The 15,300-nt window shown below is 37.4% G+C and overlaps 1 protein-coding gene across 4 annotated transcripts; it reads left to right on the top strand.

Moving 5' to 3' along the window:
- The first annotated feature begins 1,321 nt into the window (after positions 1–1,321).
- ube2q1 (ubiquitin-conjugating enzyme E2Q family member 1) lies at positions 1,322–14,947 on the top strand. 4 transcript variants are annotated; one of them, XM_066685039.1, is made up of 13 exons: positions 1,322–1,950; positions 6,121–6,225; positions 7,058–7,180; positions 7,289–7,345; positions 7,464–7,604; positions 8,495–8,579; positions 8,673–8,733; positions 8,863–8,953; positions 11,501–11,559; positions 11,801–11,849; positions 12,046–12,141; positions 13,296–13,362; positions 13,510–14,947. In XM_066685039.1, exons 1-13 carry the CDS (start codon positions 1,792–1,794, stop codon positions 13,539–13,541), a joined length of 1,125 nt encoding a protein of 374 aa, XP_066541136.1. In that variant the 5' UTR covers positions 1,322–1,791; the 3' UTR covers positions 13,542–14,947. The 4 variants fall into 4 exon arrangements, with proteins under 4 accessions (XP_066541136.1, XP_066541134.1, XP_066541135.1 ...); XM_066685037.1 differs by having other exon boundaries at positions 7,464–7,619; XM_066685038.1 differs by having other exon boundaries at positions 7,461–7,604.
- Positions 14,948–15,300: the final 353 nt, after the last annotated feature.

The following is a 15,300-nucleotide window of genomic DNA, read 5'->3' as shown; positions in this document are numbered from 1 at the left end:
GTTTACTTATAATTACAATGTTTAAATGTTTAATTACAATGAGAAAACTGAGAATTGTTATTTTTGCAATAGGACCTTTTGCCCATTCTGTTTTGATACAAGACATAAGCTGCTCAACAGTCTGTGGTCAAAGTTGTCTGATTCTCATCTTCATGATGTGTCATATGAGAGAGATTTGAATATCAAGCGGGGCCTGGTAAGAACACACACTCTAAATATGAAGCCATATTGTGGTAGCACTTCTCCTGGCACTTTTCACAATATTATCAACTGTAGATAGAAAAAGACCTATATTTATTTCCAGTTCTGCTGGGAGCAACACAAACCCAAAGCGTTACAGATCCACCGCATGCTTTACAATTAGCAAAGCGGCCTTTTCATGAAATACAGTTACTTTCTTTCTCCAAATATATCATTGCTGTCTGTGGCCAAAGAGCTCACTTTCCATTTCAAACATCCGCAACACTTTTTTTTCCAAATTTTCTCTCTTGTTGTTCTGTAGCATACTTCAAATAATTATATTTATGAAGTCACTGCAGATGAAGTTTCCTTCTAAAGATTCTGTCATGAAGATTGTGTTTATGCCATCAACGCTGCACAGTGGAAGACTGCAACACCAGTCCAACTCATCCAAACCTGCTTGTGGGTTCTTGGCAGTCATATGGGTGTTTTAAATCCCCTTTCTACAAGCAGTTCTTTCCAAGAGATTTCTTATTAATGTTCCACGTAGTATAATGTGCAAACAACATTTTCTTGGCTGTGTTCTTATAAAAATTTCCTGCTTCTGGGGTTTTGATTAATTTTGTTCTCAGATGTTTAAATAGTAAAGATATGACCATAGACAGTTGACAGTTTCTAATAACATTTGGGATATTATATGTTATAAAATTAAGGAATAAATGGTGTAATTTGGCCAAAGGTGCTTGAACTTACAAAATTACAGAACGACAGATAAAATATTGTAATAATTTATCGTATATTACTGATCATTTGTGTCTATGATTTGATTACGTTTGTCAAAAACAAAACATTCCGATTTATTAGTGAGTATAAACTTATCCTGAATCTAAAAAGCGCAATTGTATTGTTTATAGGTTTCATAATAAAAACAAACAAACCCTGGGTAATTTAGAGAATCAATTATTTTGCAATTTTGTGAATGTTTACTTTGCACGTTTTTGAAAGAATGTGTGTCCATAGTTACCAAAACAGTGCAGCATTTGTGGTACGCTACATTGTGGTGAACTCAAAATACGAAATAATAAAATAATAGATAAAGACACTTTCACTCGAGGCTTTTCCCACTGCCGTGCGCGTTCACGGTGTGCCAGAACAGAACAGTGCGCGCTCCCGACACGCCACGGCCATCTTTAAACCCCAGACGGAGCTTCCGTTTAGCGCCCACAGTTCTGCGGTCCTGCTCGGTTTTAGAGCATATATTATAAAGTAGTGGGTTAGAGCGGCAAATACTGGGTCTAGTAAATCAGAGTAACGTCTTAGGGACACGTCAGGAGTCCCGGGTCAATTATTTGTTCGTTGACATCAAGGAAAATTTGAGGGAAAAATACACACAACAACAACGAGCCAGAGAGCCGAGGCGTTGTTATAACTGCTAAAGTTAGCGAAGGAGCTAACTGTGGGCTGAAGAGAAAAGGAAAGCGTCTTTGCTTAAAAACGGTGGATATTTTGTGGCCTATTTACTTGTTTTCTTGCGTGTAGACCGTGTGCGTTAGTGTTTTCTCCGCTACGTGGGCCTCTCTCCCCTGCGGCTCGGCCGGAGATGAGCGGAAGATGTCGGTTTCGGGACTGAAGGCCGAGCTGAAGTTTCTGGAGTCGATTTTCGACCCGAACCACGAAAGGTTCAGGATCATCGACTGGAAACCCGATGAGCTGAGCTGCCAGTTTAACGTGACCGGGGAAAAGCTGCTGATAATCCACTGTAATATCACGGTATGGAGGGCAACGAAGCTGAACTTTGTTAGCTTCTTATTCGTTTTTTGCATTCCACCTTAAATGGTGCTAGCACGAACCAGACTGAAGTTGGCTTTTCATTCACCAGCTTCTTGTTACGAGTTTTCTATTCCGTTGCTGGAGTTAACGTAGTGTTATAGACTATGACTACTAATGTAGCTAACTTCTGGATTCGTATTCAAATTTCCCCTTGCACCTGAAATGGTTACATCACATATTCTGTCGGTTTGTAGGCCGAAACACGTCTGACAACTTTAAATTAAAAAAAATATTCCCTTCGATCTTAAATTGAACAGCAGTTGTATTCTGTGGCAAATAAAGTCAAAACACTCCATATAATTGCTGCACAATTTAAGGGGGAACGGAAAGTTCGAATACGGTTCTGGAAGTCACAGGCACCAGAACATTTAGGGTAAGAGCTTCAGCATTTAAGGTGGAAGGGAAAATTTAAACAACAAGCAAACATTAGCCTTTTAAGAAGAGGAAGACTGCAGCTTATGTATAGAAAACTTGGCAACGCTATCTAAGAAAAGTGTACGCTAACGTTAGCTAGTGCTACTTAGCTGGGCTAGTGATATATAGGCAGTGGCAAAATCGTCATTCCTAAAATTAAATATATTTTATGGTTATATGTGAATAAACAACATTTTGATTGTCTCTGCTTTATTAAAATTCATGTTTAGTTTGTAACACCCTTTATAATTTCATTCAGAATGGGCAGGGCGAAACAGCAGCAGCCTAATAAGAAAGACAAATATAAATGTGACCTGAAACATTTGATTCACAATTCCCATATTACAGACTGGTCAGTTATGGTAAAATTAAAACGTAAACACTGTTGCCACATTACAAACTCCTATTTTAAGAATGCGAGGAATGTTGAGTTTTACGAATATTTCAATGAGAATAATAACTTTAAATACTGCATATTTTTTTCTTTATTGATTACAGATGATCATGTCAAATTAGCATCTTCTCCAAATGCAGTGACCTATGAGTTAAACATATTGCAAGTCAAGCAGTTCAAATATGAGTTTAGACCAGAGTGAACTAGTGAAGTATGAATGAACCATGAAAATGAACTAACCCACTGGTTAGTTAGCGGGCTTGGGACTGGAAGGGACTGTCGATTTGATGCCCACAAACAGCAGGAACACCCATGGCTGAGGTGCCCTTTAGCAAGGCATCTTGCCCCCAAAATGCTCCCCATGTGCCGAAGGTGGCTGCCCACTGCTTTGGGTTTGTGTTCACTTGCCTGGGTTGTTTACTCAGCAGGTTAATGATATTGTATTGACTTTCAGTCTGTGTGATTTTAAAAATTTTGATGCCACTTTTACTGCAATTTTTATTTATTTTTTGCTTTATTGCCCAACTGTTTTGCAAAAGCACTAGAACACTGTCATGTGTTACTGTGAAAAAACAGCATGACTGAGATGGACAACAGCACTCTCCTTCGGCTTGTGCTGTTATTTCAACATAACACGCACCTCTTTGTTTCGATTGAATCAGTATTATAGTATGGGTATTGCATACCTTTCGATTTGCCGTGTGGGCAGCCATCTTGGATTCTGAGCTTGGGTTTGGTGAGGCTGCCCTGCCTTTCTGAGTAGAAAATCTGATTTGTGAGGGTGTTCAATTTGAAATTTCCTGCTTGGAAATTCTGTCATTGGGTTTCTAATGCAGCAACTGCCCGTAATCATTATTAAGTATGTGTTTTCGCTGTCATGAAGGGGGTAAATGCAGAGCTCAAATTTCATTGTGCTCTTGTTCAATGACCACAAAGCATGATTTCACAAGATGTTAGTTAAATTCTTTGAGGCTAACATAGTGGTACGCTACAGATTCCCCATCCCCTCACCACCACCATAAAAAATAAATAAATAAATAAAAATAAAGGTTCAAATTACAATCAGGAAAATAGCAGAGCTTAGTGTTAGAAGCAGAATTGGTAACTTCCACTGCTGAAGCCTATCCTCTCTTTAGTACATTATCTACTTAAAAGGCACCTATTTCTGATACATAATGTAAAATTATTGCCAATAAAATTGACATTTCACAATGAATCCACCTAAGCCTAGCTTCCTATTTGGACGGGTTAGTTTTACGTACAGTATTTTCTCTTTCCTCAAGTCTCTGGGATGGTTCTGGTTAAAACAGACAGTTCTGTGAAGTGACACAGCCTTGGATCCCATTAAAAACTGGTGCAAACGTGGACTGGTTCACTGGGGAGCACTTCGGTTCAAGAATTCTAAATGGAACCAGTTCAGGAATCACTGTCACAGAGCTCACTGTCAAAAATGGGCTATAATAGGATGGAGCTATTTCACCTTTCAGAATATTGAAAAAAAAAAAAAAAAGTCAATTTCTCTGTCCCCTTTATCTTAAAACCTAATTGTTAACAATGAAAACAGAACTGTGGTATAATCACAATTAAACACTTTAGGTACTTGCAATAGCATGATATTGACACTGGGGTACTGATCTTCATAACTCAAGCTGCAGCCTTATGCCTACAACTGCAGTATACACATGCCAATATCACATGTTGTACCACTACGTCTAGTGTAGTATTGCTTACTTATAAACAGTTTAATGCTAGTAACTTAATGCGTTGGATACATCTTCATAACACGTAGGTAGGCAAAACTTACATATGGCTGCCAAGAGTTTCACTTCTGAGTAATGATTGAGGTCATATTTAGGATTTGAGTGTGGTGTCATTCTCAAATTACCCACATACTTGAACAATTCATTTGATTTGTGCCATCACTAAATGCTTGATTCTTGAAACCTATGAAAAATGCCTTTACCACAATATGACAGAATATTCACCCACATGTCAGTTTGCATAGGATTAATATAACAAAGTTTATTTTTACTTTTCGTTTTGCAGTCGGTTAAAAGCTCTGGAACCTTTCCTGAAATGTGAGTGTATGCTCCAGAAAAATGATTGAAACTGTTACTTCATTTCCCCAGGTAAAACTAATCGTGTCCATATTTTACCAACCAAGTGCCCACAGTAGAACTCTGTTGTCTAGAAATTACATTCATTATTTTTGGAATGAAGGGTTGGTATTTATGTTCCAAAACTAATTATCCAACAGCAGTCCCAGACATCAGTAATGCTACTCTATTTGAGTGCAAGCAAATGCTCAGAGTCATGTTCTCTAGTACAGAGGTTTTCAAATGGTTTTTCAAGCAACCCACATTTGTCCATTGATTGATATTGCAACTCAGTCACCACAAACTCTGAACATTTACTGCATTATACAAATAAATATAATATAAAATATAATATAAATATAACTGACAGCCTATATTTTTTTCTACACAATTACTAACACTAGTCAGAAGTAGGATTAAAACAAATCTTTTCTCCATTTTGCCTAGAAGTAGGGGTCTCAGTTCTTACTGGGAATGAAACAAAAACGTGCCAGTATTTTCTCCTTTTAAAACTATCATGATTTATTTTTTAAATAACATATCTAGTAGTACTCTGTCTCTGTAGGTAGGTAGTTAATTTCCAGTTCCACCTTAGATGCTGAACCAATTACATTCTAGTGCCTCATATTACTTCTACATTTAAGATGGTACAGAAAGTTTAGAAAAAATAGCTGCGTAATGAGAAGCTGAATTCTGTTTCATATTACAGAAGAGGTAGGAGTGAGTGGTAATATAAGATTGTTGAACACTTCTGAATATGTATTATGCCTTAAATTTACCTAAGGTCCAGCAGTGCTCCTATCACTGCAGACCTAGTGAGAGCTAGTGAGGTCATGAATTGAAGCACTGCTCCTTTTTTAAATTTGTGTTCCGATGACGAATCAGGCTCTTAAAGGCTTGTCTTGTTTCAGATATGTTAAAACTTTATATCTTAAATTTACTTCCGTATGATTGCCACAGTATATGTGAGCATATATATATCGAGTCAGCTAACAGTAATATAGTAGATATATCTCTTGGCATATTTGGGACATTCATTGTGAAAAGATATGTATAAATATCATAATGGGTTACATAGTGATATTCCCTGAATACACAGTACAAATCATCTTTCAGAAGAAATCATCAAGACAGATAACCGGGCTTAGATTAATATAACGTGCAAACCAGTATGTGAATTAACTGTATTTTTTTGGCTGCTCACAGGAATCTTATCCTTCAACACCCCCAATATGGTTTGTGGACTCCGATGACCCAAGTCTGACCCAGATATTGGAACGTCTTGAGGATGTAAGAAAAGGCAGTACATTGGTAAGGATTTAAGAAATAAAAAAATATTATGCAGAATGGGCTTTTGGATTTTGGTTGTTCAGTTTATAGCATGAATGCCAGGACTGCAGGTTTTGCATCTAGTCTTGATTTGATGTAATGAAGTTCCTCATGTTGAGGCATTGTGGAATATTCTGGGACTGTATTTGTGAGCTGCAGAATGAAGGCAAACTGCAAAAACAAAATAAATTGTGGACAATTACGTGTCTGTTGTTTAGCAGTGAACACAAAACTGTAATACAATTATAGACCTCTAGTGCTTCTTATATGAATGTTAGACGTTTATGTTTGGTCATATTTTAGTATGCTGAATATCATGATAAAAATCTGTTTGTTCTTTAATCTACCTGAAGACTAATGTAAATAATATTTAGCATTTCTTGAAAATTTATGCATAGTCAGTCCATGACAATTTTTGAAAACTTCAGCTTAGATGTTTGTTCATGTGTGTGCTGATGTGAGGTAATTCTGTCTGTTTTTCTGGTGGTGTGTCATTGGCTGTGTTCCCCAAGCTTGGTGTAATGTGTGTAAATGGAATTTTTGTTTACCAGGTTAATTCCTGTGATAATTCCTTCACAAGACTGTAGAATGAAAACTGAAAAAGATTCACCAGTTGGGAACCCAATATGTGTCAATTATAATTTATACTTAGAAAATATACATTTTATTAATGTACATTTAATATTCAAATATTAAGCATATGCCAACAATATTGTTTATTCTGTTTTATACTTATTAAAGTCTGCTCCTTGTAATAACTGACATGTTTGCCGAACATGATCTAAATATCTAAAACACTATGTTCCTTCATCAGCTTCTGCAGCAGCTGAAGAGACTGATCTGTGATCTGTGTAGGCTGTATAATCTCCCCCAGCATCCTGATGTGGAGATGCTGGATCAGCCTCTTCCTGCTGGCCCTGTCAACCAGGAGAAAAAGGTGCACTGAGACAAGTAGACAAACAAATAATTTTCTCATATATCAAAATTTCGACAGCTTTGAATTGTTAATATACTCTGGGTTGTGTTTTTCTTTTTGAACATTTAGCATGGAACAACAGATGAGGTGACTTCAGAGGAAGAAGATGAAGAAGATATGGGAGAGGTGCCGCCGCCTTATTTATTTAAACTTTATTATCATTTAATAACGCCCATTGATGTATTTGACCCTAAATTTTGTTATTACCTGTGTATGTTGGGTGGGTGGTGTGCATTGTCAGCAGGATATAGAGGACTTGGATCATTATGAGATGAAAGAGGAGGAACCAGTGGATGGAAAAAAGTCTGAAGACGATGGTATAGAAAAAGAGAACCTGGCTATCCTTGAGAAGATTCGCAAAAACCAGAGGCAGGACCACTTGAACGTAAGTGCACATTCGGTAAGGTGACTTTTCTTATGCTTTGAGGGTTCAAAGGGGATAATGCTGATGTTTTTTAGATATTATAATTGTTCAGTTACTGTAGCAAGCATGTGAATGATTATCAGGTCGATGCATCTTCATAATAATAATAATAAGAAGAAACAAATATAATATGAATATTTAATTAAAAATGAATGGTCTATTTGCTCACAGTAATGCTAATATCAAAATAATTTAGTATGTTACCATACCAGTGTTCTAGTCTTTGGGTGTTGCTCCTTAACATTATTGTTCCTCTGTTTAACAATAGCTCCAGTTCCTCCCACAGTCCAAAAACACATGTTTGTAGTTGGATTGGCGACTCAAAAGTGTCCGTAGGTGTGAGTGTCTGAGTGAATGTGTGGGTGTGTTTCTCCCTGTCAAGGACTGGTGCCCCCTCCAGGGTGTGTTCCTGCCTTGCGCCCAGTGATTCTGGTTAGGCTCAGGACCCACCGCAAACTTGAACTGGATAAGCGCTTACAGACAATTAATGAATACATATTTAACAATAGGGAACTTACTGTTTCCATATTTAACCATTCTGTCTTTTGCAGGCTATGCTAAAAATGTATAGTTAAACTGGAAATTGCTCTTTTAAGCCTTTGAGGCTATAGAATAGAGTAAACAAACATTAGAGTTGTGTCCTGTTGCATTTTTATTTATTGTAGTATACTTGTACTGTGCATTTTTATCACTGAATTAGGTCATATACATTTTAAACATGTCAAGTACTTGTTCTTGCAGTTTTTGTGAGTATAGAGCTAACTAATGATAGAAATTAACTTGATTGTATTAATTTGTGAACTGAGAGGAACTGTAGTCTGTATGTCCTGCCTGTTTGTGTCATGTTACAGGGAGCAGTGTCAGGCTCTGTCCAAGCATCTGATCGTCTAATGAAGGAACTCAGAGAGATCTACCGATCTCAAAGTTATAAATCTGGTAACTGGAATAGGTTTATCTGAATGTTGAATTTACTGGAACAAGTGAAAAATGTTAAATCTAACACTGGATGTTGTTGTTCTTGTTTTGCAGGTATCTATTCAGTGGAACTTGTTAATGATAGCCTGTACGAGTGGCATGTCAAGTTAAGAACGTAAGAGTACTTTCCTTATTTCCTACTTTTTATAAGATGCAGATTCTCAACATGGTGTTTATTCTTATGTAAACCTTGTGCGGTAGAGTGTCTTCATTCTTATACCGTCCTGGTTTTTTATGTGAGCAGGGTGGATCCAGACAGTCCCCTGCACAGTGACCTCCAGGTGTTGAAAGAGAAGGAAGGCATGGACTACATCCTTCTCAATTTCTCATACAAAGTAAGTCTTTAAACCTTAACTGTTCAGATGTTTCAATGGTTATCACCACTTATAAACACAGTTGTTGTTTTTTTTGTTTTTCCTCTCCCCTTTCCAAAGTCATTACAAATGCACATGAACTGCAAACCACATTTCCAAAGAATTTTAGGATGCTAGGCAAAATATTAATGTAGTACAAAGACAACATTTTTAAAAATGAAGGTTTATTGATAAAAAAAAAATTGGCAAAATTAGAATTCCAAAAGGTTTTATCACTGTTGCAAAACCTTAACAGCACTGTAAATATTTGGGAACTGAGGAGAACAATTGCTGTAGTTTTGAAAGTGAAATGCTTTCCCAGTTGATGGCAGGTCTGGGCTAGTTTAGAACTTGGACTGTAACTAAGGAGCCATGCTGTTGTAATTCTTGCAGAATGTGGTTTGGTCTTCCTCAAATAAGCAAAGCCTTCCCATTATCTGGCTGCCAGCACATTCCTCCAAAGTCTCTGTCTGTCTCTCTCTTTCTCTCTCTCTCTCTGTTATTTTATATATACAGACCTATTCCAAAAAATAGAATATCATGGAAAAGTTAATTAATTTTCATAATTCCATTCAAAAAGTTAATCTTTCATAGATTATAGATGCAGGGCTCATAATTAATGATTTCAAGTATTTATTTGTTTATTTTGTAATCATTTTGGCTTTCAGCTCATAAAACCCACGAAAACAGGATTTAAAAAAAAATTAGAATACTGTGGAGAAATCAGCCCAAACTACTACTCAGAAAAGAAACATTTTTGCAGAAAAGAAATAAATTAGGATCAAATCAATCAGAATATGGTACTTTCAAAACGATATGTCAATCTTCAATGCTTGGTTGGGAATCCCTTTGCTTTAATCACTGCCTTGATGTGACATGGCATTGAGGCAATCAGCCTGGGAGATATGGAAGCCCATATTTCCTTGATACTTGCTGGTAGCTCTTTTTTGTTGTTGGGTCTTGTGGCCCTCATTTTCCTCTTGAGAATACCCCATAGATTCTCAATGGGGTTTAGGTCCAGTGAGTTGGCTGGCCAGTCAAGCACTGTGATGGCATGAGCATCAAGCCAGGCTTTGGTGCTTCTGGCGGCATGGGCAGGGGCCAGGTCCTGCTGGAAGATAAAATCTGCATCTCCATACAGATCCTCAACAGAAGGAATCATGAAGTCCTCTAAAACATTCTGGTAGACTGTTGTGGTGACCTTGGATTTAAGAAAGCAGAGTTTACCAGTACCTGCACCAGACATTGCACCCCAAATGGACTTCAAGCAGTTTGGGTTCTGTTCATCACCTGTCTTCCTCCAAACCCATGGACCTTGATTCCTGACTGAAAAGCACACTTTAATCGGAAAAGAGGACCTTGGACCACTGGCCAGCAGTCCAGCCCTTCTTCTCCTTGGCCCAGTTGAGACGCTTCCTACGTTGGCTCAGGTTCAGAAGTGGCTTAACCCGAGGAACCTGACAGTTGTAGCCCATCTCCCGGATGCCTCTGAATGTGGTGGTTTTTAAAGCTGTGACTCCTACCTCATTCCACTCTTTCTGGATCTCTGCCAGATTCTTGAATCTTCTCTTACTGATAATCCGCTGAAGCCCACGGTCATCTCTTTTGCTGGTGCATCTTCTCCTGCTGCATTTTATCCTTCCACTAGACTTTCCATTGATATGCTTGGACACAGCACCCATCTTATGGAAGCTTTCAGTGATGGTCTTCTGGCCAGTTATGTCTGCAATCTTCCCCATATTGAACCTGAGAAAATTGAACCAAACTAAAGCAATTTAATGACACCTGGGGAAACCTGTGCAGGTGCTTTGAGTTTAGTGGATGATTAGTGTGTCACACTCAGTTTAAAACATTCATGCCCTGCAAAATTTGGGCTGATTTCTCCACAGTATTCAAAATTTTTTTGAAATCCTGTTTTTCGTGGGTTTTATGAGCTGAAAGCCCAAATGATGTGAAAATAAACAAATACTTGAAATTGTTTAAATTGTTAGCCTTGAATCTATAATCTATGAAAGTTTACCTTTTTGAATGGAATTATGGAAATTAATGACATTTTCCATGATATTCTAACTTTTTGGAGTGTGTGTGTGTGTGTGTGTGTGTATGTGTATATATATATATATATATATATATATATATATATATATATATATATATATATATATATATATATATATATATATATATATACAGACCCATTCCAAAAAAATTTGAATATCATGGAAAATTTGATTAATTTCCATAATTAATCAAATCCATAATTTCCACTTTCATTAGCTAGCGTTTAAATGATTTGTGCATATTTGTGTTTCTATTTACATTTTGCCTGGTGTCTAGAAATGGATTTGATACATTTTTATTGCCAACATCATATTGCTTCTAATGTTCGTTTATGTCTCAGTTATTTTTCTAGAATCAATAATGAGTGTCTACCAGCCAGTCTCTTATTGCATTTCAAATCAAGGACCCCCTGCTCCAGTTTGATTTGAGGATTTGTTTTAATAGGCACTATTAATACTTTTTCTGCAGGATAACTTTCCCTTTGATCCACCATTTGTACGAGTAGTTTCTCCTGTCCTATCTGGAGGGTGAGTAGCTCTATATACGTCTGCCTTCACTGTAGTGGCATTGTCGATGTTTTGCAATGTACTGTTTAGGGGGTTGTTTAAGGAAGAGTTTGAAACTATAAATGTATTACAGTTATGATCTTTTTGAAATTAAAGTTGCCATTCAGAGATCTGTTTGTGCTATACTCTTGTAGAATAAGCATTTCATTGTTTAAAACAGCATGAACACCACTGATCATTTGCAAAATCTTTAAATCTCTAGTTATGTTCTTGGAGGAGGTGCCCTATGCATGGAACTACTCACCAAGCAGGTGAGGTTTATACCTCAATTTTTGTTTGTGTCCTTATACACCAAGGCTATATTTCCTGTTATTCTCTTGCATGACTTGAATCCATGTAAGGTGCCACACTGCATTCCTCAGCAGCCAGTTGGTGCGGCTGATAGGTGATATGGAGTTGTCCGCTGTACAGTCAGCTGTACACTGATTGTTTGATAACTGTTTACAGGGCTGGAGCAGTGCCTATTCCATTGAGTCTGTCATCATGCAGATTAATGCCACTTTAGTCAAAGGAAAAGCCAGAGTCCAGTTTGGAGCCAATAAGGTAAATGAATAAATGTTAAATTGTTAGCATGTATAACTCTTAAACAAACATTGTCATGAAATTCAGCATTAGCCAGCATTCAGTTTGCAATTCTAATTGTAACACATTTAAGCCTAGTAACCTTTAAATCCACAAATGCTAGTTGCCTTCCTCTTTTAACTGGATGGATGTCCCCAAAGAACGGAGGTCTCTACAAAGCTGGGAGAGTAGTAATTATCAGGCTGTCACTTAATTTTTCAGTTTGAGCTAAATTTGAATCACTACCTTAATGGCCACACATCACTATTCATGAAGAATAGTAAATATGATTTTACATTTGAAAATCATCAACTTAATATTTCAAAACCCCATGCAGAATAAGTTGTATCTTGCAGGGATCACAGTGCTTCACAGTTAGGGTGGCCACCCTGACAACGAAAGATGGCCTCCTTGACAACGTCGTTCACCCCTCCCCCGTTGTAAACATTCGATAATAAGAGATCCTCCTGTTGAATACATTAGTCCTCAGTTTTCAGTCACAAACATGGGTTGTGAGGTATAATCCAGCGTTTAAGGCAAGCTGTGTGTCGTCTGAATTTCCCCGCGGCTGTGTACAATGTTTTGAATAATTGATTTGAATTTGCACTCTATTCATGAACTGATTCGCTCAATGAGTCGACTTTACACTCAGCCCATGCTGAGTTCCTCAAAGTGTCCAAAGACCACGTATGTTTCACGAAATATCAATGGATTTTTATAACGCCAAAAGATGACTCGGTTCGTTTCTTGAGCTTTGATTCCCAACAGGAGCGTGCATGGGGGGTGGGGTTGATGACAACACTTTTTTTTTCTTCTTGTTTTATGAATTTTTTTTATGATGTTGTTTACTAGCACGTATCTTATTGTAACTGTTATTGCACATTAACTGCTTTTGTTAATTTATAAATAGAGAATAAATAACGTTAAAATGTTGTCTCCCCCCCCCCCCCCCCCAAGTCAACAAAGGTACCCCCTTACAGAATATTTTACACCATTTTTCTATCAATTTCCCAAAAGCATGTAGCCACACCACATTTTTTTTTTCTCTTTGATAGGTTATATTTGTAACACTGTTCATATAAATAGCAACTGTGTTTTTTTGTTTTTATTTTTTTCTTCTCTCCTCCCTCTTTTAGAACCAGTACAATCTTGCCAGAGCACAACAGTCGTATAAATCACTTGTGCAGATCCATGAAAAAAATGGTAAATATTAAGTGATAATTATTATAGAATGTTGGTTAATACTTTTAGCTAATTTGCAAGATTCTTTTTACATTGAGAATACTTTCCAATTGAGTATTTGGACATTGAGTTTTTTTTTTTTTTTTTCTGTTGCTCTTTCTTTCGTAGGCTGGTACACACCACCCAAAGAAGATGGATAAAAAGAACAATTCCTCATCCAAACTAGGACACTGTCTTGGAATCAACACTTTTTTTTCTGCTTTTTTTCCCCCCATCACCACCTTTCTATTCTCTCATCATTATCTTGTTAATTGGAGATGTCCATGTCTGGATTATTCAACTTCAAACTCAGTGCACCTGGAGAGGTAACGGGTAAAACATACTACTTTATCTGCCGTTGTCTACAGAGCGCATCTCTCTGCTCATATGTTCTGTCCAGCTAGTTTCGTCCCTTTTTTTTCCTGCTGTCTCTCCATGGCTGTTGTTGGATGTTGGAGTGGAATTTAATATGAAAAATTTGTAAAGAGATGCCACTGACTTCTAATGCTTCGTGGATGTTGTTTTGTCATCTTGAACTGAGTGATCTTGCATAGACGCCAAGATTCCTGCAGAATGATGGGTTTTTGGACGCTGACCTTATTGCTGCGCCTGAACCTTCCTCTTGCCTAAAAGGATCAAAACATTAAGTACAATATGGAGCGGGATGTAAAGGTGAAAGGAGAGACAGTTTGTGGTGAGGAGGGTCTGGGGAGTATGATCATTTATGATGAACTCTTGTCTTCACAGAAGCAGAGGTTTAATGCCATCACCACTCCATACTCTTGTTGTTTTGTCTTATCTGATCGTTCACTGAACAACTCGAACCGGGAAAGTTGGACTTGAACATTTAAATTCATCGACATGAACTCGGCCTGTAAGTAAACTTGTAAAGATGGATCGAGAACGAACTTTTCCCATTGAGTCTAGCAAGCTTCACTGAGCGAGGACTGTATCGCTTATAACATGCCTGCATAGCGTGGAACGTCCTTACTTCTGAAGATATATCTCACATAGAATAAGGAAAAATTACTTAATTGATATCCTCTTGGTGACAGAAATGGAATATCTTAAACATGGTTTTATGTATGCATTAAGACTACTGCTGTTTTTGTTTTCTTGTTTTCTCTCCATTTTTTTTCTTTCTTTCTTTGTTTTTTTTTTTGTTTTTTTTTTTTTCTTTTCTCCTCCCCCAATGACAGTGAAAGTTGTGGCTGTGCTATCAATGCTATCATTACCTGCAGTGCTGACCATTCCTCTTTAAGCAGTGATTTTTGGTATGATGATTACAACGCAGAAATGGCATGCAATTGTAACATGTCATTTAAATAGTAATATGAACCGTTTACTCTGTCAACTCGGGCACATAGAAATAATTTAGTACTGAGTGGCAATGAGCCATTACAAATTTCAGTTTCCTAATGGAAGCCACAAAACTGAAGTGTTTTAGCATCTAGGTAACGTTACATCACCCCAGTTACATTCCTGTGGGGCAAACTGTAAATTAACCATTATTGCCTTAAGAAGTGACCCCCCCCCCACCACCCTTCCACATCGCTTCCCACTAAACGTGCAGACATGACCATCCTACAATATTTACACAACTTTTAATGGCTTAGTAACTGGAGTCTTCATTAGTTCTTAATACCAGTCTTGAGCTTGACCCTGATAAGTGTTTTACCTGGACATTATCTGTTGTATTATGTCAGACTTCTCTGTACTGTTCTACATCCTACATGCAATTGTCAGGAAAAAGTTATTGTGCCACCGTCACTCTGTTGATCCATCTGAGTACTTTTTCTCCTTGATCAAGAACATACTTTCATCTTTATCTGCACCGCATCTTTTTTTTTTTTTTTTCTATTACTGTAGGTGCGTTCCCTGATTTAAGCCAGAGGGTGTCACTTTATTTTTGTTAAAGTG

The sequence above is a fragment of the Hoplias malabaricus genome, chromosome 11 (assembly GCF_029633855.1).
Source record: "Hoplias malabaricus isolate fHopMal1 chromosome 11, fHopMal1.hap1, whole genome shotgun sequence".
Lineage (NCBI taxonomy): Eukaryota > Metazoa > Chordata > Actinopteri > Characiformes > Erythrinidae > Hoplias > Hoplias malabaricus.
The sequence above is the reverse complement of the archived record's forward strand: the minus strand, read 5'-3'. Positions and strand labels throughout refer to the sequence as shown.